The 27,499-nt window shown below is 37.5% G+C and overlaps 1 protein-coding gene across 1 annotated transcript in view; it reads right to left on the bottom strand.

Annotated features, from left to right (window-relative positions):
- Positions 1-27,499, bottom strand: part of METAP1D (methionyl aminopeptidase type 1D, mitochondrial) — a 73,940-nt gene that overhangs the window by 16,505 nt on the left and 29,936 nt on the right. The window contains 1 exon segment of the mRNA XM_012781938.3: positions 1,961-2,118. Within this exon segment, the coding sequence (XP_012637392.1) occupies positions 1,961-2,118 (158 nt within the window).

Genomic DNA, 27,499 nt, shown 5'->3' with positions numbered 1-27,499 from the left:
CCGGAGCACCGACCTCCGAAGCCAGCACAACAGACCCTCCAGGCTGCCCTGGTTCCTTCCCCTGCCCTTTTGAACTTAACATTGCCTGTTAGTGCTGCCTCTGGATGGTCTGTTAACCTTACCATCCTTTGGGTCAAACTGGACTGAAGTAGAGTTCTGGTCAAAACAAACTGTAGTTTTCTTTTCTTCCTCCTCCAACCCAGTTACAAGTATGTCACCATTGATGAAAAATAGCACCCAGCTTCCAATTTGCCAAATGGTTAATTAAGAGCACTTTCATCTTCTTAACACAAAGATAAAATTTATGCAAAGGATAGCTCCCAACACCCTCTCTCCATGAAAAATATGTAAAAAGGCTGCCTGTCAAGTTCCCTGAAGCCTATTACACATACACTTTTTTTACACTTTGCAACCATACTCAAACTGAGAGGCTAGAATCAAACAACTTTCTTTTTTTCCCCAAGTACATAAAAATCACCTAGAATATTTCCATTATCTGTCAAGAACAAACAAAAAGCACTCCCCAAAACTCAAAACAGACGACTCTGATCACTCTTATAGACCATTCTCCACCACTTACTTAAACCCATGGGCAATATTGAGAAAATAAATACTATCTTACACACAGAGCTTCTTTCAGTCCAAGGTTTTGCACAGCTCTTTACAAACTATAATAGTTTGTAAAGTATTACAAACGATTAACAGTGTTGATTAGTACACAGTAAAGCTACACAGCAGTTTAGGACAGGAAGCTGAGGGAGATAACACTATTCAATTGAAACATCACGGCAGCTCCAGAAGAGCTGAGGTTAGGGCTCTCTCCTCTTGACTTCAGGATCTTTACTCACTCTTACTTAGATGGGCTTTTCTGACACAGGTAACGCCGTTGTGTGGCTTGCCACAGCTGAGTTCTGGAGGAGCACCTGCTCTTCTACAGCTCCACTGCTCATGCCCACAAATGCTCACCAGCTCTCCCCTCCCAAGCCTGTGTTCTTATATCCACTCTGCTCTGTGGTCTGGCAAGGTTATAGCTACCGGCAGAGGGGCTGTTGGGTTGTCACTGAAATTGACTGAAATGTCTAAAACAATACATCTCCTCTCTGGAGATTTCTTTTTCTTTTCTACGAAGGAAAAATAATGTCAATTTTGTGACTGATTCCAAACGCCAGCTCTCACTGTGCTGGCCAGGCCTCAGCCGAGCCAAGGGAAGTGCTTTGGACTCTCGTGGCCCTCCTGTCACAGCAGCCTTTGCCACGAAAATGGGCCACTCATCTTCAGGAAGCATAACACACTTAATGTGGGTTCACTATAAAAACATGCATAAAAGGGAGAAAGCAGGTGATTTTTGGGACAAATCTATATTTCTTTTAGCTGTTCTTCTTCCTAAAGGACTCACACCCCTCCTTGATATTGCATTTTGAAAAATGGATAGACTGCTTTCCACAGAATTGCAATCTCTGGAAAAAAAAATCAAGAATGCTCTGAGACAAGATGTTTTATTTAATTTACTCTAAAAGACAATTCAAAGACAGCAGCAGCATCAATAATATGGAAAGTATAAGAGCAGGCTTTCAAAAAAATCTAGTGTATTAGTTTCAAGAAATCTCTTTTGAATCACCCCAATTTTATAGTCAATTTTTCTCCTCTAAAATAAAGTTAAGAATCTACATACATGGAGTTTTATCTTCATCTTAGGAATTTAATATAGAACATTTCATGATAGAAATTTTAATTCTAAATAAGCTAAGCAGTTGAAAGCTCAGAGCTTTATTTTAAAAAATTCATGTAACAGCAATGCAGGATATTAAAACTTCTCACATCACTATTTTAAATCACAAACCAAGTTTTAAAATTATGACTCAAATGGCTCAGAAATCAAAGATACAAAAACGTTTGATCACTTCTACAGTCAACCTTTATCTTGGCTGGAAAAAGCAGCAGATAATAGGCGACACAGTACCTCAGGGACTGGATGAGCTGAAGAAACTGCAGCCGGCAAAACTATACTGTGTGAAATATCTCTTTGTCTCCGAAAAAAGAAATTTCTTCTTTGTTGACTGCTTGACTGCTTGTGTAAGTAGATATGATTGAGTGGTGAAGAGAAAATTCTATGACAACCTATGAGCAGAAATAGACATATGTTAAGTTAAAAAAAAAAACCTAACATAGTACTCCATTTTAAGATGTTATACTGTTATCTATTAAATCATCATTCTAACACTTTATTGACTCAAAAAGGAAAAGCCCCAAATAGAAAGGAAAGCAGTGGTATTCTGAGCTCTAGTACAATAGTAGCAAAGCATATTTATTAGCTAATACTATGTTTACATAAATGCTTGACAATGGAAAACTCTAGTGGGAAACCAACATATAGAAACATCTGCTAAGCACCAGGTCTGTAAAAAGAACAATTTCTGCTGTGATACCTTATGTGGCAATGTCCAGGCTGACCCTGGATTCAGGACACTGTTTTGATGGCTTTATATTCTTTAAAGCCGTTTTCCTTTCAAGAATCATGGACAAATTGCCAGCTGCACTTTTTGCCCTCCATAGGATTACTACTCTGTGTTAAGTTCTCGGGCAGTGAGGCATTATACTGAAATTCATTGTGATGAATGCTCAAGGCAGATAAAGACTAACTAGCAAAAATGTAGGTGTAACCACCCCCCCCAAATGAACACAGGGTTCAAAGTACTCACAACGGAAATTTAGAAATATCTCTCAAAACTTTAAATGCACATATCCCTTGATTCAGTAGCTCATCTCTGAGGACTTTTTCCTGCAGATATTATGCAATGATAGATGTATAAAGATATACCCTCAATGTAGCATTGTTTGTGGTAGAAAAAAACAGGAAACAACCCAAATGTTTCCAAATGGGAAATAGCAATAGGGACTGGTTAAATATATTATGGTATATCTACACAACAGAAAACTCTGGAGCCATTAAAAAGAATAAGCTAGGCCGGGCGCTGTGGCTCACGCCTGTAATCCTAGCTCTTGGGAGGCCGAGGCGGGCGGATTGCTCAAGGTCAGGAGTTCAAAACCAGCCTGAGCAAGAGCGAGACCCCGTCTCTACTATAAATAGAAAGAAATTAATTGGCCAACTGATATATATATAAAAAAAATTAGCCGGGCATGGTGACGCATGCCTGTAGTCCCAGCTACCCGGGAGGCTGAGGCAGAAGGATCACTCGAGCCCAGGAGTTTGAGGTTGCTGTGAGCTAGGCTGATGCCACGGCACTCACTCTAGCCTGGGCAACAAAGCGAGACTCTGTCTCAAAAAAAAAAAAGAATAAGCTAAATCATCTCTATGTAATGATATGGAAAGAGGTCACAATACACTGTTAGGAAAAAAGTAAATGCTGAACAATATGTATAAAAAGCCCATTAATGTAAAAAGGGCTTATATACTTAAATAAGCTTATACATGTCTATAAAATTTCTGGAAATTGATATTCATCAACAGTGGTTATTTCTGGGGTATGTGATTGGGGCTAGAGGTAGGAGGAAGACTTTTTGATTCATTTTATTTTCTCCTATACTGTTAGGATTTTTAAAACTATCCACTTGCATTATTTTTATAATAACAATAATTTTAACAAATCCTCAACAGATCACAACTGCATGGCAGGGATTGGTAAACTATAGCCTAAGGGCCAAATCTGGCTTGCTGACTGGTTTATACAGCCCAAGACTTAAAAAATGATTTTTACATTTATAAATGATTGCAAAAAAATAAAAAGAAAAATGAGATTTTATAATACATGAAATTATATGAAATTCAAATTCTGGTGCTCATAAATAAAAGTTTATTGGACCATAGCAACCCTCATTTGTTTACAATTGCCTATGGCTGATTTTGAGCTACAGTGGTAAAGTCGAGTAGTTATGACAGAGACCATACGACCCACAAAGTCTAAAATATTTACCCTATGGCCCTTTTCTGAAGTTTGCTGATTCCTGGTCTAGAGCATGGATTCTCAAAATGAGGTTCCCAGACTAGTAGTATTAGTGTCACATTCGGAAAACAACACAAATTCATGGGCCTTTTGTGACTCAAATTCTGAGGATGAGGCCAGCAATCTGGGCTTTAACAAGCCTTCGGGGTGATCCTGATACACACTGAAGTTTGAGAACTACTGGCCTAGAGTAACATTCCAGCTGTGAAACATAATGAAAACATGAATTGCAGGTGAGCACTGGCTTCAGTACTCAGGATCTCTGAGTTGAGGAAAGAGAATGATGCAAACAAACCCCAATGGTCAGAAACTCGGAGTCACAAGTTTCACTTGATTATGTTCTTCCATAAAGTTGAATGGGATATTGTTGAATCAAACCTACAGAGGTGTTTTTAAACAATTCCCCAAAACAGAAAAAATGCCAGTAATATCATTTCTTTAAAAAAAGAAAGTTGCAAAAGCTGGGCAGGTGGTTCATACCTTATAGTCCCAGCTACTGGGGAGGCTGAGGCAGGAGGATCACTTGAGCACAGGAGTTCAAGACCTGCCTAGGCAACACAGCAAGATCCTATCTCAAAAAAAAAAAAAAGAAAAATGAAAGAGAAAAAGAACAAGAAAAAGAAAAAGAGAGAAGGAAAAAGAAAAACAAAAGAAAAAAAGAAAAAGTGGCTCGACAGAGGTAGGTACATATTCCTTAAAGCTTATGAAATATAATCCTTCCCTAATGACAATACCGGCAGCCCTAGGATTGTCAGCTGATACGTGAGAGACAGAGTTGTGTCCTAGGAAAAGCAGATAGTTGGAAAGCAGAAGCCTGGACTTTGTTTCAGCTCCACCACTTGTTAGCTGAGTAGCTCTGAACAAGTTTCTTGTGAAACTTCAAGTCTTAGGTGAAAAGTAATTGAAATAAGAATGTGGGGGGGGGGAAATGGGCATTTCTGAAACCTTAAAATCTGTACCCCCATAATATGCCGAAATAAAAAAAAAAAAGAACGTGAAGGTGCCTTGTACATTTAGTAGATGCCCAGTAAACAATAGTTCTTCCAAGAATACATAGTAAGTAAAATAGAAAAGAAAACATGGGCTGCAGTATAGCTAATAATAGTTAGCACTTATTTTGTGTCAATTACTGTACTAGACACTTTACATATGTTAGTTCATTAACCTTCACAGAAACCCTATGAGTTGTAGACTGCCAATACCCCATTGCACAGCTGAATATACTGACGCACACAAAGGGACATGCAGTAAGTGCCAAAGCTGAGGGAAGGCAGGTGGAGTTGCCTCCACGAAGTATATTACTTCTCTCACAGCATGAGAAAAACATGAGCTAACACACATGGAAACCCCCAGAACATGTAAAAAGCATCATAAAACTATTGTTATGACTATTATTATGTTATTTCTCTAAAAGAGATGATGCGTTGACCCAATCCATCCACTGCCTCAAGCCAAGCTCCTTTCATTGACCACACACATGCTTTAGGGAGGTGACTGACAGAACTCTTAGCTGGGTAGTGAGGCTACGGAATGGAAAATGTGGACTCCTGTGGACTCAATCCATGACTCCAGCCCCCTAACTGCATCTATAGGTAGGACCACATACAAGACACAAGCTCACAAGTGCTCCCCTTTGGAGGAAAGTATATATTATGATTACTATTAATAACAATAATACTAACAGAAATAGTAATAATAACAGTGGCTAACATTTCATGGACACGTTCTTTAATTAAGCTCAGTGCTATATGCTCCACATACATTATCTCTTACTAGCTCTGTCAGTAGGCAGGCAGCTATAAATGTCACTATTTTACAGAAACAGAACTAAGGCTCACATCTCTCTGGTAATCAATTATCTGGCCCCAGGTTTAGTCCTCTGAGTCCAAGTCCAGAGCTATGCCTGGTATTCCAAGCCACCTCTCAACAGTGTGCAGAGGCTCCTATAAGTTCTATGGGCTAGAGTGCTTTGCTATAATGTGTTCTTTCAGGGACTGGATTTCAAGGACATTTTTTTTCTTATCATGAAAAATGTAAATATCATGTGACCAATTAACATTTAGAATAAAGATTTTTTTCATGAAAATTCCTAGAAATGATCTAATTGGGAGACATTGTGGTAGTGAAAATAGCATGAGCTTTGAAGTCAAATAGGTTTGAGTTACCAAAACTTCTGAGCCTCACTTTCTTCACTGTTAAATGGGACTAATAGTGCACTCCCTACCATGAGGCTGGTGTGAGCATTTGCTGAGATAACATATATATGTATACCATCTTTAAAAAAATAGGTGCTTGGCCAGGTGCAGTGGCTCATGCCTGTAATCCTAACACTCTGGGAGGCTGGGGAGGGAGGATTGCTTGAGGTCAGGAGTTTGAGACCAGCCTGAGCAAGAGTGAGACTCCATCTCTACTAAAAATAGAAAGAAATTAGCTGGACAACTAAAAATACACTAAAAAATTAGCCAGGCATGGTGGTACACGCCTGTAGTCCCAGCTACTTGGGAGACTGAGGCAGGAGGATCGCTTGAGCCCAGGAGTTTGAGGTTGCTGTGAGCTAGGCTGATGCCACTGCACTCTAGTCTGGGCAACAGAGCAAGGCTCTGTCTCAAAAAAAAAAAAAGGTGCTACATAAACATTCATTTCTTTTCCTTTCCCTTCTCCACTGTTTGACATGTTCACCTCTAGGCTTCTAAGTTTATTCTTTCATTCAGCAACTACCTACTGAACTCATTGCTATGTGCCATGCTCTGGATGCAGGGAATATAGTGGTGACGAAAGTGGCAAAGTCCTTGCTCTCATGATGCTTACATTCTTGTAGTGGGAGGCAGGCAGTAAGCAAATCAACAAATATATGAGGTTATATCAGATAGTGTTATACATGATGAAAAAAGGACCACAGTGACACAACATTGGATGGCACCTTGCAGTTTTACCCCTGGAGCTCACTACATGACCTTGAGCAATACAGTGGACACTGACCAAAAGCTTACTGGTGCTAAGCTCCGTGCTGAGCACTTCACAGATAGTACCCACTGAGATGCAGCAGCTTAGTAAAATAAAAGAGTTGGACTTCATAGTCTTTTGAGGTCCCTTCAGCTCTGAAATTTGTGCCTTCATAACAACATTTGATTGTCATGCTTCATCCCAGGCAATGGGATGATGTAGCCTCTGATCAATTTTAAGACTCATGAAGACTTTTTTCAATGTGGCTGGATTACACAAGAGAGAGAGCATCTTTATCAGTACTTTCAAGTTCAGGACACAGTCATTTGCAGGGGAACCTTTTCTATGTACTTAAACTTGAGGCACACAGTAATCAGGTCTCTACTAGTATATCTAGATGAGGCTTTTGAGACATTCACTTTTAGTATGAACAGTGTTGCCAATGTACCTGTGCTGCCAAATGACAGCCTCCATGCAGAAAAGATGCAGGTACACCCATGAGACTGGATGGCAAAATTCTAAACATTGGGACACCCTGAACAGATCCAATCTGCTGACAATTATGGTTCTGCAGTGTTCTCAGCAATTCCACTTTCATAAGACACTTTTGTGTTTGAAGTGAAATCTTTGCTTTCAATCTGATAAAAGACACTCTTATAAATGTTGTCACAAAGTAACAGGATAATAAGGTACCATACCATGTTTATTCCACTAACTATTCATTACAAATGAGAAAAAAAACTAGTATTTTCACAGGTGAAATGGAGAAATGGGCTCAAATCATGGGACCTTTAGAAGATAATGGTTCTCCAATTAACCTGGCAAAAAAGTGGGGGAGGTCCTCAACCTTATTATATTGTAATTAATAAGCAGTAATTAAATTTTCTAAATACAGAGTGAACAAAATTAAAATCCCTAGACCCCCATTACATCAGGATCAAAAAAAATTACCCAAACTATAGTATCTGATATAGATCAATGTAGAAAAGGTGTGTTGAGTTTCCTACATATTTCTTTTTTGTATAAAGCACAACTGATACCATATAACTACAATGGAACATCCAACTTGCTACAATCAATGTTACAACTAATTTGATGGATGATGACCATCATCAGAGAAAGGGATGCCATCCAGTTCCCACCAGCCCCAGGGCTGGTCTCGCCGTCTTCTTCACACTATCTTTCACCCAAGACCCCCACCGCACACCCTCTTTTGGTAAAGCTCTTTTGAGGAAACAAGATGCAGGTGTGTACTAATTACCACATGGGCAAGTAGACTATCTGACGCTTAGGAGACGCCTGTGGGAACAAATCAGAAACCTCAGATGAGTAGGAGAGCCCAGAACAGCAAGGATTTGCTTTGAACTAATTTGATCTTGCAAGAGATGATCATAGTGAGTATTGTCACTGTTGATTACCTAACAGAAACTTTATAAAGGGTTTTCTTAGGCAGTAAGTCTATACGTTATTTGTTATGAATACTAGAATATTTACTGTTACCAAAGGTAACAAGAATTAATTTCGATGTCACAAAAATTCTATCCACGCCTAGTTTGAGCTGAATGCTGAAAATTATAGGCAACTGCTTCTTTCACTCCATGGAGGAGCACACTGTGCAGCCTGAACGTCTCTTGAAATTGCTATATGTCCTCTGGATCCTGCAGCACATTTTTCACATTTAAAATATGCATTTGGAATGTAAATCTAGGTTATGGTTTTAAATATTTTCACATTTGGTAATAACACCAATTTCTAAATGCTGCATTTTATTTCCCTTTACAGATTAAGTCTGAAAGGTGGGGTTACAGAATTCAAGTATGATGAAGGGAGGAATGCATTTTAAATAACTAATGTTGCTGCACACAACATGCCCTATATTTATTGGCCTCTTACTCAGGGTCCATTTTAATTGTTATCTGCTCATGCATTCTATACCACATAATGAAACGCTTCCATTTCACCCACTGTGCCCTGGGTTTTTATGTGCACCTTTACTAATGACCCTTAATTAAGCTGATTTCATCCTTGAAAATGTGAGTTTTCTTTTGGTCAACAAGTATTTTTAAGGGAGAGGTCTGAATGAACTTTCAGAGAGACATTTAAAATGCCTATTATTTTAAGCAGTTGTAAAACCGAACAAAGTACATTTGTACTCAACTGTGGGCTACCAACACCTATATTTTTCATTGTACGTTTCCAAGGAAGCACTTTCACCCTGCAGCGTGCCCTCAATCCTCAGTTATGTTACATTTCAGAGGTATCAAATATCTGCATAGAAAACAACACAATCAAGTAGCCTGGCACTACTTTACATCAGCTAACAATGTCAACCAGAGATAATATGTAATTTAAAAGACACCCTGTAAAATGTCTTACTGAATATATTTTTTCATAATGATCAGTAAATGCCAAAGTCTAGTAACAAAACTATTATTTATAGCATATTAACATCTAATTGATTTTACAAATGGAGGCAATTATTTTGGATGAAGGGAGGAATGCCTGCCAGATTTAAATGATTTATGATTACCAAGAGAGAAAACAACAATGTTTTGCTAATTCATTTTCAAATATGGTTCTTACCTGCATTGACGACTTTAATTTTAAACCAAACGATTTGCCTGAAATACTACATTAACTTTAACAACCAAAAAAAGCAATGTACTTTGTGACAGCAATCTTATGTCTTTCTACCTGTTTAAACATGTTGCTTTCTACAGTAGGGTTAGAAGGGACTATACCATAGGAATACATTTTCAAGGTGCTGATTTAGAACCACAGAAAGGTCACACTTCATAAACTCCAACCAATTACCCAGAATAGAAGCACAGGCTCTTACAGTGCTGTGAGAACGGCAAGTCCAAGAGAACACTGTGAATGCGAGTAGACCTTATATTTCTTCACCTAAAACACTGTCTGCTTGACAGATTTCATAACTTGTGCAAATGTTATGAAAGAAAAATTAAATAGTCTGCATCACTTGATATAACTTTTATTGATTTTTATAATCTAGTACTAAGATGTACACATTTCAAATATAAATGAGAAAGACTGAAAGTTCCTTCCCATTTCAAGGCAACTATAAAGCAGAAAAGCAGCTCATATTTCACAAGAAATAACCTGTGCATTTGTTGAAGGCAAAACACACACACACACACACACACACACACACACACACACACACACACACACACACAAAACTAGGGAATGCCCCAGGCTGAAGCAGATACTGATTGGGCAAAGCTAAAGGACAAGGGCCCTTGAAACTAAACAAAAGCAAATTCATTCTGTTGACAGATGTTGATTACATCAAAGCAACAAGGAACTCCCCCAAGTCCCAATTTCTTTTTTTAAAACAATTAATACCGCTCTACAATCTACACAATAAGGACAAAGTTAAGTTTTTTAACCAATCATAATAAACATTATTAAACTTGTTTTAAAAGAGTTTCAGTTCAGTTAAATACTATTGCAGTGTGTTTTTAGCTATGGGCTTCTCCAAACAGTGGTTTATTCATTCCCATGGACATGTCTGGGAAGCCAAGCTGCCCATGCCATCAGCCCCTTCCCTCCAGGGGTTAACTGCTCTGGCTGCCAAATAAAATACAGAGCAAGCCATGTAATTATGGAGACAGTCAAAGGGCAGGCTCTATTTTGAAATCTATTTGCACAGACAAGGTCTTCCAATTGAACTTACAGGAAACAAGCTGGTAAAGAGCCTCCTTCTCTCCAGATGCTTTCCACACTTTTTCTCCAATTCAGGAAATCATGGATATGGACACCATACACCACTGCTTCCTGGATTTCAAGCTAAGATGCCATTACAGAGAGAAGAGTAGATCTGTTTCACGAACCTATAAAAAACATTTTTTTGGCCTAATTAACAGTATTTGGCAATAGCCTCTGCATGATAAAGCTACACTGTTTATTAAACAACATTTCTGAAGAGGATGCAGGCCCAGTTGGTATGCAGGTGTTGGAAAACAGCTCATTTTTTTAAATGCCTAAAATAAAGCACATAGTTGAGTCTAAAATATACTGGCACAAATACTTGTCTGAAATAAATATTCTACTTGACATCCAACAGTGTTGTCCTTGAAGTTATTTATAGCTAAGACTGTTAAAAGAGTAACAAAGAATCCACAGAAATACAATGGAAATGTGTAAAATATTTTTACATGACAAAAAAGTCATAACTCACTTTTATGCCAAAACATAAAAGTTCATCCTAGTTGCTTGATGCTCTAAGTTGGCAATTTCTCTGAGAATGCATCATCCTCATGTTACAGTAGGACTGGGCCACTACTACTAATGAAACTTAGTAGTCAAATGAAGCTGAGATAGTTACTAGTCTATAGATGGCAGAACTCCTCTTAAAGTCATAATCCTGGGAGTCTTGGTTCTAGAAAAGTCCAAAGCCTGGGAGCCCTGGTTCTAGAAAAGATGAACTGGAAAGTCAGTCATAGTTAGAGGGCTTCTGGGGAGGGGAAGGGTAGCAGCCTAAGGGTCCCCTCTTCCAATAATAACAACATTCAAGAATGGTGCCCAGGTCACAAAACATGACCTTCCCCAAGGCTCCTTCAGGAAGCTGGCTCTACGCTACAGGCCTCCTCCTTGTCAAAAATGCATCAGTCACAACTGACACAATGTAACATCACTGACAAGTTTAGAAATGGTTTAGGAAAATACTTCATTTTGCTTCTTTACAAAAGCTAGATTTGATAATATATGATTATTCATTAGTGTACAGCACCAGCACCCAGGGATCTATATTTAAACAAGCAGCATTCCCCTCTTGGGAAACAAAAACATCCCAACTTACTCTAGAAACACAGCTCAATGTATTCCAATGTAATAATGTAGACTCAGGTTTGTGGGCCTAGGAAAAAAAATTCCTTTAGGTGGGCCCAACTATAACTGGGGGAAGGGTGCCAAAGATTGTAGTAAGAACTCAAAGTGTAAAACTTAAAGCAGATCATTTGGTGGATAAATGAAAGTTATATAGAAATGATTAATTTGTACAAGGAAATAGGGCTATTGGGATGAAATTTCTCCATTTAAGATAAAAAGTGTTTACTTCAAAATTTAAATTGAAATTCATCTTTATAATCATAAAATATTGAGTCACACTCAAATAGTATATACGTAGCAAATACCATTGTCTCTCAGCTAAAGTTTAGAGAAAAGCAGCTTTTTAGCACTTCAACAATACATATACTCAGGCAACTTCTTGGACAAAGAAATATTGTATCCTTCCAGAGGAAATAAAGGAGCTGTTTATTAGGGCCATGGTTAAAATGTAATAATTCATTCTAGTTGAGCCCTGTGAAAAATGTCATCAAAATATCATTTTCTTTGCCAGATTTTCTGGATGCCGTAGTATCATTAAAATACAGAATAAAAAACAAGCTCTGATCACAGTAGAAGCAAAATACCAAAATGAACCAAAACCAAACGTTCCATCAAAGTAATAGCAAAGAATTTCACACAGTCCTGGTACCCAGGGAATGCACACTTCTAGGTTAGCACAGAACATCTGGCAAATTTCAACTTTCCAAAGTCTCTCAAAAGAAACATTCCTGTTACACACTTTGGTTAAAGAAGAGGAAAATAGAACAATTTTATATTAAAGCACACAAATAGGAAACAGAAAGAGCAATTTCATAGAAATCACACATGGAATTCAATTTTGGAGAAAGTCCATATAAAAACATGAGTTTTAAAGAAATTGCCATAGTAAGAAAGCCCTTCTTTAATTCTTAAAAAAAAAAAACAAACCATAAATACTACTGTCATGTAAAATGCTACTCAAAATATTAGTTATTTGGATTAAAATACCTAATAATAAAATGCTACTCAAAATATTAGTTAGATTAAAATGCCTAATAATAGAATATGCAGGGACTTATAATCTACGATCAAACACAGGCTTTAATATGAATATTTTAAAATTGTATTAAAGCATTTGAAAACAGCATAATTTTAGTCTTCATATTATAATAATGTCAACTGAATTCTATATGCAGCATGCTCTAGGTGTATTGTTGGATGCATTTCTTTCTTCCTTTCTTTTCAATGAGCTATTAAAGTTATTGTTACACAAGCAAACAATTGGAACAAAATAGTGCAGAGCTCTGACCCAAACTGAAGCATCAATACAAAAACAAACAAAAAAACCCAAACCAGCCAAAAACAAAAACAAAATAAAAAAACCTTACACCTTAAAGCTTTCCTGAGGACGTTTTCACTGTACAACTCCAAGTGAAAGGCAGGAAATAAAAAGAAAATATTTGAATATCGATCTTACAGAGATATTTTGACAACTGTGGGAATTTTGTTTCTGCCCTGCAACCAGGCAATAGGAGTGGCAGGTAGGTCGATAGGTACGTCAATCATCACAACCTAAAATGACAAAACTGCAGCTTCAGGAAACTATATATATTTCTAAGCTTCCATTGCTGAGATTATACAGATTCAAGACAATAGAAGCCAAGATCATTCTTAAGGAGTTATTTTCAACCAGAAAAATAAAGAGAAAGTACACAGTAGCCTCTTTAGTACAAGAGAAAGCTACAAATATTTTGAAGGCAGCTTTTTGGACTGGTATAGATATGTTGCCACAAATAATGTTATATTCAGTTCCACTGGGTAGACTTGGTTAATCAGATGAGTAATCACTCCACAGCTGTAGGCATTAATGCAAAAAGTACAATGTACTAAAATGGTACAGGCTTAAAAAAGGCGTTCCATAGAAGCTTGCTTGTTTGGCCCTTTTATCTTTTTTTTTTCTTTTAAGATATGGATATTCAACTATTTGTTATTTTTGTACTAAAGACTAAATACTAAACTACCACCACCAACAACAAAATATACTCCTGTATATAGCAGGCTGCATCTCATATCTGAAAATATAATATTATTTGAAAACCTTAGCCAACTAAGTAATTCACACTTAATAGAATAACAAATCCATCATCTCATTTTTAAAGTCTTCAATATTGCCAAAGGACTAAAATATTTGATGTGTAAAATATTTGAAATATACTTATTGTCTGATGTGAGTATTGTACACTTTTTGAACTATTCTTCTACCAGAGTGTTACAAAAAGAAAACCAAGTCCCAAATGCCTAATAAAACACAGCTAATTTAGAGGGTAAAAAGAAGGAAATTGCGTGGAATTTAAAACACTTTATATTTTGCTTGTGAGTATATGATGGGAGTTTCCCCTAAAAGATGCGCCTTCCTAATTATATTTACTTGGGTTCTTTTTTTTTTCTTTTTTTTTCTTTTTTTTTTTTTTTTTTTGAGACAGAGTCTCACTTTGTTGCCCAGGCTAGAGTGAGTGCCGTGGCGTCAGCCTAGCTCACAGCAACCTCAAACTCCTGGGCTCGAGTGATCCTTCTGCCTCAGCCTCCTGCCTCAGCCTCCCGGGTAGCTGGGACTACAGGCATGCGCCACCATGCCCGGCTAATTTTTTTATATATATATCAGTTGGCCAATTAATTTCTTTCTATTTATAGTAGAGACGGGGTCTCGCTCTTGCTCAGGCTGGTTTTGAACTCCTGACCTTGAGCAATCCGCCCGCCTCGGCCTCCCAAGAGCTAGGATTACAGGCGTGAGCCACAGCGCCCGGCCTTTTTTTTTCTTTTTTGAGACAGAGTCTCACTTTGTTGCCCAGGCTACAGTGAGTGCCATGGCATCAGCCTAGCTCACAGCAACCTCAAACTCCTGGGCTCAAGCAATCCTGCTGCCTCAGCCTCCCGAGTAGCTAGGACTACAGGCATGCACCACCATGCCCGGCTAATTTTTTTCTATATATATTAGTTGGCTAATTAATTTCTTTCTATTTACAGTAGAGACAGGGTCTTGCTCTTGCTCAGGCTGCTTTCGAACTCCTGACCTCGAGCAATCCGCCCGCCTCGGCCTCCCAGAGTGCTAGGATTACAGGCGTGAGCCACAGTGCCCGGCCTTTATTTGGGTTCTTTTTTTTTTTTTTTTTTTTGAGACAGAGTCTCACTTTGTTGCCCAGGCTAGAGTGAGTGCCGTGGCGTCAGCCTAGCTCACAGCAACCTCAAACTCCTGGGCTTGAGTGATCCTTCTGCCTCAGCCTCCCGAGTAGCTGGGACTACAGGCATGCGCCACCATGCCCGGCTAATTTTTTACATATATATATCAGTTGGCCAATTAATTTCTTTCTATTTATAGTAGAGACGGGGTCTCGCTCTTGCTCAGGCTGGTTTTGAACTCCTGACCTTGAGCAATCCGCCCGCCTCGGCCTCCCAAGAGCTAGGATTACAGGCGTGAGCCACAGTGCCCGGCCTATTTGGGTTCTTGTTTAAATTGTTTTTTCTTCTCTGAGTACTCATTGGTTTACTGGCACAAGTTAGTTAAATTCTCTATGCCTTAGTTTCCTCATTTGTTAATAGGGATAATAATACCTTCCTTACAGGGTTGCTATGATAATTGTATGTCATGATATTCAGAAAGTGGTGCAAAGTAAGCACTCAATAAATGATAGTTACTATCATTGGTTACCTGACTCTGGGAGGTCACTCTAAAATGGACTAATCAGTAGGTAGAAACCAGGCTGAATTTTGCTTTGGATAATCCACAAAGTAACTAATTCACAAAGTATAATCCATGACATCCTAGGCTGGATCACAGAGTTACTGCTTAAAAGCTACACTATCCAAAGCACTGAGTCTCTCCTGACCTCACCATGGGGCCAGCCTGACCATCAAATAAGACTATAGATGTAGAAGCACTTTACAAACTGGACAGCATCTCATGACTGTAGTATATTGACAGAAGGCTTAAACTCAGTAGAATGAATTATGTACAGCCTAATTTTGATGTTTTTCTGAGAGATTCTTGCTAACGGTGGGCCCTTGCTAGTATGCTCATGGTTAATAGTGAGGTCTAAGGAAAATCTCTTCTTCCTTTCATAGGCATAAAAGACCATGGCTTTTTTCAAGAATCATATCCTTCTCAAATATATTAGTTCTTAAATTTGTGCAAAGGCTGGGATAGAAGAAATCATGTTATAGAATGATTCTACTTTGGAGTAGAATCAAGACAGTCCCTGTAAAGCTCACTATCACAAATAATTTTAAGAGTTAGATCAGAGTGCTGCTATTTTTATTCTGTTACTAAATAGTATTCAGTCAATGTTGTGCTTAGCCATAAACTGTAATGTTGTCCTTGGTAACTTCAGTAACTTAAAGTTTGTAAGAATTTAAACATATTTGTCCTGGTGTGCAATCCGTTTAAGAGAAATATTTTAGAGTTGACCAAACCTTATTGTTTAAACGTACCAAGAAGTATTCTTCACATAAAAATTCCTGTTTATTAAACAGTGATACAGGAAGAACTTATTTACATTTCAAGCACTACCAACATACATCATTTATGACAAAAAAGGCAAGCACTCCATAAGAAATGCTCAATCACTGTCAATCACAAACACTAAAATATACATAAACCAAAGCACGCCGTGTGAACTGTATTAAATTTGGCTAAACACAGAATTACCAACAGAACAAACAAAAAAACAAATAATTATCAGTGACTCACAGACCTATTTACACAATACACAAAATAACTTGGAAAGGTGTAACCATGGAAACCTGATAGCCTAAATTCAGTGCCTTTAAATTTTGCATTTATTTAAACACTGTGCAAATGATGTCCTTACAAAATTTAAATATTTTAAAAGCTGCCAAAGCTTATCTTTGTTATCAGATCACTGATCAAAATAGTTTGAACTATAAATTAGTTGTCTTTAAAATTATTCAGAGACCAGTCTAATGAAACTATGATAAAAATGTCAAAATTTTTTCTAAAACTGTTATTTTCACAAGCACTGATTAACAATGGGAAAAACTCAACTATTTAGAATAAATCCCATAATAGTCAAGTAATATTAAAATATTGTTTCACATAAAGACTTTTCTTAAACTCATACTGTTGCATGCAACCACCCTCACTTCCTCTAATTAACTACTAAAGCAGAAATACTATTAGTTGTTTTGGTTTATAAGTTATTTTCATTGACAATTACTATTTGAATAGTTTAATATTTAATGCTATAGTTAATCCTAATGTCTTACACTTTATTTCAAAACCTAAATAACTAAAATATTATTTTGTAGTTCACTGGCTCCCACACTTAAGATGTAATGTTCAGTGTGTATTTCATTATGTAGATGAGCAATGGATGTTGTTTGACATGATTTAAATGGGTCAACAGTATTTTCCTACTCACATTAATCATTCAGACAGCTAGAATGGGGGAGAAAAAGGCCTTGAAAACTAAAACTAGAGAATCCATTCACACAAATGACACTTACCATTGGCGGGTTATCTAGGATGTGGTTAAAGAGAAGGAAGAGTTACAGACTTTAAACACATTTCATTATTTATTCAGAAACCACTTCAAGACCCTCAGAGTTCAAGTGAACACCCACAGAGACAGATTTCTGAGATACCACGTATTTTAATTTTTAAAAAAGCATTAGATAGAAATCTATGAAAACTTTTTCCATGCATGAAGAAAGAATAAAATTTGGGGGGCCCAGCTTTAAATGAGGCTGAGCCCCGAAGATGGGGCCAGGACTTATGGTATGTATAAAAACACACAGCAGCACAGGAACACAGCCAGCACTACAGGCAACAATCCTGTCTTCACTTGCTGAAGACCTAGGAAGCAAAGATGAGAAAGGGAAAAAGGAAAAGCAAAACTGGCCTTTAGAAATAGCTGCAAATCATCTTGCCCTAGCCCTGAGTCAAAAGAAAGTCTGATGAAGAGCATAGAAAGCAACAGATATGAATTCACAAATAGCAACTCCATAGGTTCCTTTTTTTTTTTTTTTTGAACCAGGATCTCACTCTGTCATCCAGGCTAGAGTGCAGTGAATTCATCAAGCTCACTACAACCTCAGACTCCTGGACTCAAGGGATCCTCCTGCCTCAACTTCCTGAGAAGTTGGAACTACAAGCACATACCACCACATCCAGCTAAATTTTCTGTAGAGACAGGGGTCTCACTATTGCTCAGGCTGGTCTTGAACTCTTGGCCTCAACCCTGGTATGGAAGTGACACACAATCACTTCCCTCCGAAGAGATGCTCTTTGCTGGGTCTGTGGCAGCTGTGAAGACAGTGTCTACTGACTTTTTCATTCTGAACCTACTTCTCAAAGGTCATCCTCCTGAGTGGATGTGCTCTGCCCTCTCCTGAAACCTCAGAGAATGAGCCACAGAGTCCCTGGGAAGTCCATGTTTGGTTTTGTCTTATTTCTGATTACGAAAATGGTATATTTGTGGAATCAAATATTTTTATAACAATACTGAAAAAATATAAAGAAAAAGGTAAAAAACTAGAAACAGTAAAAAGCTTCAAGTGATCACTAATATTCAGCAAACACACTTTAGAACACTATGCATCTACTAATATATAATATTTGTATAATATATCTATATTTTATGCATATTCTGTTTGTATACACAATTTTATCAAACTATTTTAGAAGCAGTTTCTCTCCCTAATATATGGAAAGCATCTGTCTCTAATAAAATATGGATTTACATGACCCTTTTTAGTGGTTTCATAGCAGTCCCTTATATAAATGGGTTATATACCACTTTATTTAACCAATGATGAGCATTTATGTAGGTTGTTTTCAGGGTTTTCTGAGGGTGTTTTTAGGGGGGGCCTTGCATAAAATGCTTTTTATAAGTACAGTTGCACAGGTGATGAATTATTCTTTTTAGTTTAAATATATAGAATTCTTGAGTTAAGAAACATGCAAAATTTTAACATATTTGCAAAACAAAGTCTCTATAAATAAAATAAAATATTTCCCCCCCAAATCAATGACCTAATTATCAGGAGGGAGTTAAAACTTTTTTAGCCTTATTATTCTTATTTATTCTAACTTTACAGCTTAATCTTGTATTTTTCTTTTTTTTTTCCTTATACAACTACATGTGAACAAAAGTCTTGTTTTTTTAATTAAAAATTTCTATTATGGGTACATAATTATATATATTTATGGAGTACATGTGATGTTTTGATATAGGCATACAATATATAATAATTAAATTATTACATATTTATAATTACACATATATTACACATTATAATTAATTGGGGTATCCATTGCCTCAAGAATTTATCATTTCTTTGTGTTAGGAACATTCCATTTCCACTCTTTTAGTTATTTTAAAGTATACTATAACATCGTTGGCTATAGTCTCTTTGTCGTGCTATCAGATATTGTTCATTCTAACTATTTAATTAATTTTGCATCCATTAACCATCTCCACTTTATAACCCTCTCCCAGCTACCCTTCCCAGTGTTTTTGTTTTAAATTATGTGTCTGGGTTAGGTTGGGGCAACATATTCTTTTCAGTGCTAGAGGTCCTGTCTCTAATAAAAAAATACATATCTAGATGATCCTTGTTAGTGGTTTCACAGCATTCCCTTGTATGGATGGGTCAGATAGCACTTTTTATTTAACCAGTGATGAGCATTTAAGTGGTTTCTTTTTTTTGTTTTTTGCCTTACATAATATGCCCTTTGGGGGTCTCATCCAGATTCAGTCTTTATATAACTGTAATTGGGGCTATCAAGCATAGGAGGACCCAGATGTATTGCACAAACAGCACCATCAGTTACAAAATTTCCCCCAGTCTTATAACAGTGAGAGAGACCAAGAACTTTCAACAAAAATAACTTTAAAACGAATCTGCCAGTCTGCTGAACAAGGACTCTGCATAGCTCTAGTTCCTAGAATCCTCTTGCATTCAGTTTGATTTCCCCCTGGGAATTACACTATCTTAAAGTTGTAGAAGAGAGGGTAGGAATCCTCTCACTATTGCTCCCTTATGGCAAATGCTCTCCTGATGCATTTTCCTCCATGAGTTTCAGAATACTCCCTCCAACTCCACCTACAAGTTGGGAAAATCGCTATGCCACATGGTTGATTTAAAAAGTTGATATTCAGCCTAGGAAGCACAAGGAAAAAAAAAAAAAATAAAAAAAAAAAAAAATAAAAAAAATAAAAAGTTGATTGACAGAAGCACTGGGCAAGGTGGCTCACATGGGTAATCCCAGCACTTTGGGAAGATCTCTTGAGGTCTGGAGTTTGAGACCAGCCTGAGCAACATAGTGAGACCCCATCTTTACAAAAAAATAAAAATTAGCCAGATGTGGTAGTACATGCCTATAGTCCCAGCTACTAAGGAGGTTAAGGGAGGAAGATCTCTCCAACCCAGGAGTTAGAGGTTACAGTGAGCTATGATCATACCACTGCACTGTAGCCTGGGCAACAGAGTGAGACCCTGTCTCAAAACAAACAAATAAAAAAAATTGACAGGAAAGAAGACTAATTTTTTTCCATTAAAAATATCTGATCTAGCCATGCACAGTGGCATGCCCCTATAATCCCAGCTACTCAGGAAGCTGAGGAGGGAGGATCACTTGAGCCAGGAGTTCAAGTCTAGCCTGCGCAACATTGCGAGACCCCACCATCTCAAAAAATCCCCAAACCACAACAACTATAAAAATATCCAATCCACAGGTAATAGCACAGAGGAATTGATTATACCCTTACCTCTACTTTTGCCTACATTTGAAATTTTCAATAGCGAGACATTTAGAAAGTATTTGATCCAGCACCAAAAAAAAAATCTTTCCTAAAGAATTCTAAGAAGTGTAGGAAATGGAAGAGTTATTTTGAAGTCTAGGATGCTCTGTTCATAGGTGGAAAAACAAAGCACTTAAAATGGTCATGACCTGCAGTTGCTCCTGGGCTGTAAGTTAGGAATAGCCCTAGGACTACTGCTTCTTTTTTTTTTTGAGACAGAGTCTCACTCTGTTGCCCGGGCTAGAGTGCCATGGTGTCAACCTAGCTCACAGCAACCTCAAACTCCTGGGTTCAAGCAATCCTCCTGTCTCAGCCTCCTGAGTAGCTGAGACTACAGGCACGCGCCACCATGCCCAATTTTTTCTATATATTTTTAGTTGGCCAATTAATTTCTTTATATTTTTCAGTAGAGACGGGGTCTTGCTCTTGCTCAGGCTAGTTTCGAACTCTTGACCTTGAGCGATCTGCCCGCTTCAGCCTCCCAGAGTGCTAGGGGACTACTGCTTCTTAATGGTAGAAACCATGCAATTGTTCACACATTTTTCATTTGTAGTTCACAGCCACACAAGCTTCTTGGAAAGGTCCTGGGGCCCAGAGTTGTAGCTGCTCATTACACTATATAAGTCAAACTCCTAAAGTACACTATAGCACAGGAGAGCACACAAGTCTAGACACCTAACTGTTTCTGAGCACAGTATGATATAAGGTGCTGGCAGGGATCTGAAAGTGTTTCGGGCTTGACCAGTGTGATGATGTATAGAGGGACAAGAAGTCTTCATGGAAGTTAAGTGCCAGAAGGGTTGGAGAAACACTACACAGCAAGGAAAGTTCCATTTCCACCTTTATGTTAATGAAACCTTAGGTGGCAAATAAGAGTTTTGCAGAATGGTATGAGGACTCTCAGGTAGGTATTCCAAGGATAATATATAACATAGGAAGGCAATAAATCCTATAAGGGAGATAGCGGGGACTAAAAGGGACAGAATTTATACTTATAACTAATACTTAATCATTGCCAAATCTACCCTGCTCTCCACTCCATTGCCACGACTAGATGATGCTGACCTTAATGAATAATCTGAAACACTGGCAATACTTGGGTTTGATGATGGCTAACTTCAGATCTCACAAATATTATGTAACCCTAGTCTTTTTGCCTCTAGCCAACCAGCTAAACTGCACAAGTGGTAGGCTGACATTGAGAATTTATGAGCTCTGCTGCATTAGTAATGCACATTTCCTTTTGAATTATTCTAGCCTATAGCCTGAAGCAGATTATAATTATCATTCCTTTGTCACACAAGTCTGAAGATCTACAAGTGATTCAGGTAGTTACGTTAATATATTTCAATGTTTTAGGTGGATTGATAAATAAAAGCCCATATGTGACAAATGAAAAACAGATGAACTCATGTAGTTCTACAATTTTTAAAATATCTTAGCTAACTAAAATTTGGTCTCAGTCACAATATGTCCATAGAAAATGATTCTCTATTAGAGATGTTTTTCATTTTACCATTTAAAAAGTGACAGTATTATTCAGTTTGCTTGGAGCAGAGTATTCAGGTAGTCAACGATCTATCCATACTACAGATAAAGTTAGCTCTACGCTAAGATAAACATGTGGTCTTAGCTGTTTGCAATTTATTTTCCTGCATAAACAATGTGCCTAAGTTCTCAGGCTATCCCATTCGCCCCATGAAATAACTGAAATACTATATTTTTGCAATGAAAATAAAACTATTATAGGAAGAATTCATCAAACACATATTTTACCTACATTATGGCTTTTTTGAGTTTGCCTGGGAATACTACTGCCATTTATTAAATACAACATAGTTTTTAAAGGAAAACATGTTCCACATTGTTGGACAAGGAGAGGAAGTGAAAAGTCTACTCTACTACTTCCTACCTCCCGTTCTCAGTCTTTTCCTTTCAAACCCCAAGTGGAAAGAGGATGAAGGCTGAGCACTCATGAAAAAACTAGAGAGGAAAGGAGAGGGTCAAGTCCCATTCCTTCCCATGGTACCTGTACCAGCCCCAGAGCCAGGACTCTCATATTTTTGCAGCTTCTTCTACCTTCTATAGCAAGTGAAAAGAAGTAAGTCTCTGTCTTGAAGTTCGAGCAACCCTACTTACCCACCTCTTAGCACTAAAAAGAACATCTCAAGCCCCAGTTCAGCCCCTTGAAAGGAAACATGGGGGGTCTGGTGGACTATCATCACTCTATCCAGATTCACCAATATGGGCAGGAGGTCTAGATATTAAATGTTCATAACTCAGGTGGAACCAGTGGAGCTAGACTGTCTAGCTTCAGCTCTGGCTCTGTGATTTACTAGCTGTCAACCTTTGGCAAGTTACTTAACCATTTCATGCCTCAGTTGCTTCATCTGTTAAAAAATGGGAAAATAAAAAATTATTACAAAGAATGTGTTTATATGCATTACTGTTTATTAGCACAACACCTGGCACATAGCAATCAAAAAGTTGAGCTATCATTCATTATACTTTTAATATTACAATGAATGAAAAAGATAAAAAAATGCTTTTTCTTTTTTAAAAGTGACACCATTTTTTTTTCTGGTCTGTAGAGTAATAGTTGGTAGGTAGGAGGATGTAACTTAGCAAATAGATATCAAAGCCCAGAAAGAGCTTATGTACCACTTCTATGAAACACTTCTTATGAAACACTTCTATGTGGTGGGTATACACACACACACACACACACACACACACACACACAGATGGCCCTCAAATAAAACCCAGACTTTAAACTCACAAGTACATACGAGTAATAGACAACAATACACTTATTTTATCTATGTTGTTTTACGAATAATATTTTAAAAGAAAGCATTTTAAAAGTCTGACAGTACCAAGTGCAGATGAGGATGTGGGGCAACAAGAACTCTCGTACACGGCTGGAGAAAGTGTCAACTGGTACAAACACTTTGGAAAACTGTTTGTCAATATAAAGTCACTAATTCAATCCGAGGTATATATACTTAACAGAGATGCATACAGAGATGCGCCAGAAAGACAAATGCAAGAATGTTTGTAATGGAAAAAAAAATGGAAACAGCCCAATAGAATGGATAAATTAGAGTAAATTCCTAAAATGGAAGACTATACAGCAAACAAAATGAATGAATTATAGCTACAGACAACAATATAAAACGATCTTTAAAACATAAAAATCATGTTGTTTAGGAATCTAAACATAAGGGGTAAAAGGAAAGCAAGAAAGTGAATACTGCTAAAGTCAGGATAGTGGCTACCCAGAGATGGAAGAGATCTGGACTGGAAAGGGACATGCTGAGATCCTCTGAGGTGCTGAAAATGCTTTGGGTTGTTTTTAAACTGGTATAGCAGTTACATAGGTATTTGCTTTATAATCACTCATTAAATTGTACATTTGTTTTATACATGTTTCTCTCTACATATTTCACAATAAAATGCTGGAAGGGAGGGAAGAAGGAAGGAAAAAAAGAAGGAAGGAAAGTAAGAAGGAAAAAATAAGGCCAAAATAAGAAAACAAACAAAAAACCCAGAAAAAGCATTCTAACAATCAGGTTTCTGTATATTATGATGTAAGACATTTTAAATATTTATTATTATGTTAAATTCATGCATTTTTTTAAATCAAGGAAAATAAGGAATCAGAAATTATTCACAATTCTTACTACACGGTGAAAACATTAATATCAATAGCAATAGTCTGTAATATATTTAATTGACTAGGCCACAAGAAATTTGTGTTTGTAAATTTCAAAAATGAATACTTATAATTACTCTATTACTATAAACTACTTAATAAATGCCCTTGATGGCTACTTAACTATATTCTTATTCCAGAGCTTTATAATTGATAATAATGTACCTCAGACAACCATACTGTTTGCTGAAGTAGAAAAAGCTACTAAATTTTCTTAGCAGAAAAACTGTGTCCTTTTAGGAATTTTATAATAATAATAAAACAGCTGGCCGGGCGCGGTGGCTCACGCCTGTAATCCTAGCACTCTGGGAGGCCGAGGCGGGCGGATTGCTCGAGGTTGGGAGTTCGAAACCATCCTGAGCGAGACCCCGTCTCTACTAAAAATAGAAAGAAATTAATTGACCAACTAAAAATATATATACAAAAAATTAGCCGGGCATGGTGGTGCATGCCTGTAGTCCCAGCTACTTGGGAGGCTGAGGCAGCAGGATTGCTTGAGCCCAGGAGTTTGAGGTTGCTGTGAGCTACGCCACGGCACTCACTCTAGCCAGGCCAACAAAAGTGAGACTCTGTCTCAAAAAAAAAAAAAACAGCTGACACTTATAGCAATTTACAAAGTAATCTCATACATATTATTTTGTTTGGCCCAACAACCTGGACCAGGTAAGGTAAACTGGGAAGATACCCTTGTACTTACTTTATAGGTAAATCCTCCCCCACTCCCACCCCCAAAAACTCCACAAAAACCAAAACAGCTGAGATTCAAGGAGGTTAAGGAATTTGTTCAAGATCATAAACATTACAAGTGGTAAATCTAGGTTTCAAACCTAAGCCTATTTCCTTAAACTTTTTATTATAGAAGATTTCAAACATACAAAAATTGACGGGTTAGGCCGGGCGCTGTGGCTCACGCCTGTAATCCTAGCTCTTGGGAGGCGGAGGCGGGCGGATTGCTCAAGGTCAGGAGTTCAAAACCAGCCTGAGCAAGAGTGAGACCCCGTCTCTACTATAAATAGAAAGAAATTAATTGGCCAACTGATATATATATAAAAAATTAGCCGGGCATGGTGGCGCATGCCTGTAGTCCCAGCTACCCGGGAGGCTGAGGCAGAAGGATCACTCGAGCCCAGGAGTTTGAGGTTGCTGTGAGCTAGGCTGACGCCACGGCACTCACTCTAGCCTGGGCAACAAAGCGAGACTCTGTCTCAAAAAAAAAAAAAAAAAAAAAAATTGACGGGTTAATATAACAAACCCCATGTACCCATCATTCAGCTTCAACAACAGCCAACTCATGGCCTGTTTTGTTTCACCTATAACCACAGTCCCTTCCCACTGAATTATTTTGCAGCCAATTCCAGACATCATATCATTTCATCTGAAAATATTTCAGTATGTATACCTAAAAGATAAGGACTCTTTTGAATGATTTAACAAGATAACATTATACCTTTAAAAATTAACAGTAATTCCTTAATATCATCAAATATTTGGTCAGTCTTTGGATATCCTCCTTTTGTCACATATATATTTTTCTTTTTTAAAAATTAAATGTTTCATTGACACAGAATCTAAATAAGATCTATTGCATTTGACTGACATGTCTCTTATACCAGTTTTAATTAATTCCTCTTTCTTTTCTTTTTTCCTTGTAAATTATTTGCTAAGGAATTTAATTTGTTTGCCCTAGCAGTTCCCACATTCTATAATTCACTAGTTGTATCTTGGTGGTGTCATTTAACTTGTTTCTCTGTCCCTTGTATTTCCTGTAGTCTGATGTTAAACCTAGGGACTTGTTCTGATTCAAGTTCAATTTTTTTGGCAAGAAAATTTAATGGGCAGTGGTGTGGCTCTTTGTGTGATGTTAGCAGCCATTGATGATCAATGCCTAGATCCGTTACTTCATTAGGGTTTACCAAATGGTGATATTCTATCAATCCTTCTTCATTCATTGGCAGGAATACTTTTATAAAAAGAAACTTTTTTTCATAACTATTTGGTCATCCTGAGGTTCAGTTCATACAGGAAATCAAATTAAAGGCATGATTCTTTCCCTCTACTTAACCAGTTTTCAGAATAATGAATTAAAAATCTAGGGCTCTGAACAACAAATTCAGTATTCTTAATCAGAGATTAGATAAATGTCTATTTATCTAATGTCTATCTGGAAGATTATCTATTTCTATCTAAATGATTTCCATAGGAAAGACTGAGTCAGTGAAACTTAATTTTACTTTGAAGTAAAAATACTGCTCAAAATCTGGTAAAAGAGAAACATTTTACTAATTTTTATCATAAAGTAAAGACTTCAATTACCCAGACTTAGTAAATTACATGCATAGCTTCTCTGTCCTTTTCTTCTCACACTGTCATTTTGAGGGTTGGATGGGGCTGGGAGAACAGAGGTAACAAGATAAGACTGCAATTTAAAGGGGGAAAAACTCAACTCCAAATGGATTTTTCTTTGAGAAAGAAACCCAAAACCAAAAGAAAACAGGTAAAATTAGCTATTGAAATTATGGCCATGTGAATCAACCCTTGCTCCCTACATCTGGCAGTACTTAGCTCCCCGAGGGCACGCTTGGTGTCCTAGGGCACCGTTACACATGTTTGACCAGCCAGGCAACAACAAAGGACACAGAGGCTATAAAAAGAGGCAGCAGGTAACCATCAGGCTGACCAAATGGCAGAGACACTTTGACAAAACACACAATGAAGCAACTGGCTATTCCCATGGCTGAAAAGTCAAGATGGAGGGCTTTATTTTAGGATTCAAATTCCACAACATGCCTCTTTAAGTCACTGGGTTACTTCCTTGGTTTAATCAGGTTCTCCAATCCTCCCTTTTCTTTCAGACACTCAGTGAAAAGCATCAGAGATGAGCTGTATAAAGCCACCTTGTCTTCTTGCCAAAAACCCATCTGAGAATTCAACTAGACTGTTTTCTGGACTCTACCCCCAGACCGTGCAGGAAGTGAGGATGCCAAGTTATTCTGGAAATATTTTGGCATTATGCTCAAAAAGAGAATGAAAGCATGCATGAATAACATCTTCTTTCTTATGATATGATATCCATTTTATCATACAATTCAGATGAGTACAGTACTATAGTTTTAAATACTGGTCCCATCTAAGTGAACATTTTATAATTATAAAGGATGGGCTTTGCCTGCCTTTTTCACAGCCTAAAGCCCTCTTTTGGAGCCCCTGATAGGCAAGTGCTTCCCTTCTCT

The sequence above is a fragment of the Microcebus murinus genome, chromosome 8 (genome assembly GCF_040939455.1).
Source record: "Microcebus murinus isolate Inina chromosome 8, M.murinus_Inina_mat1.0, whole genome shotgun sequence".
Classification (NCBI taxonomy): Eukaryota; Metazoa; Chordata; class Mammalia; order Primates; family Cheirogaleidae; genus Microcebus; species Microcebus murinus.
This window is presented reverse-complemented; position numbering and strand designations above follow the sequence as displayed.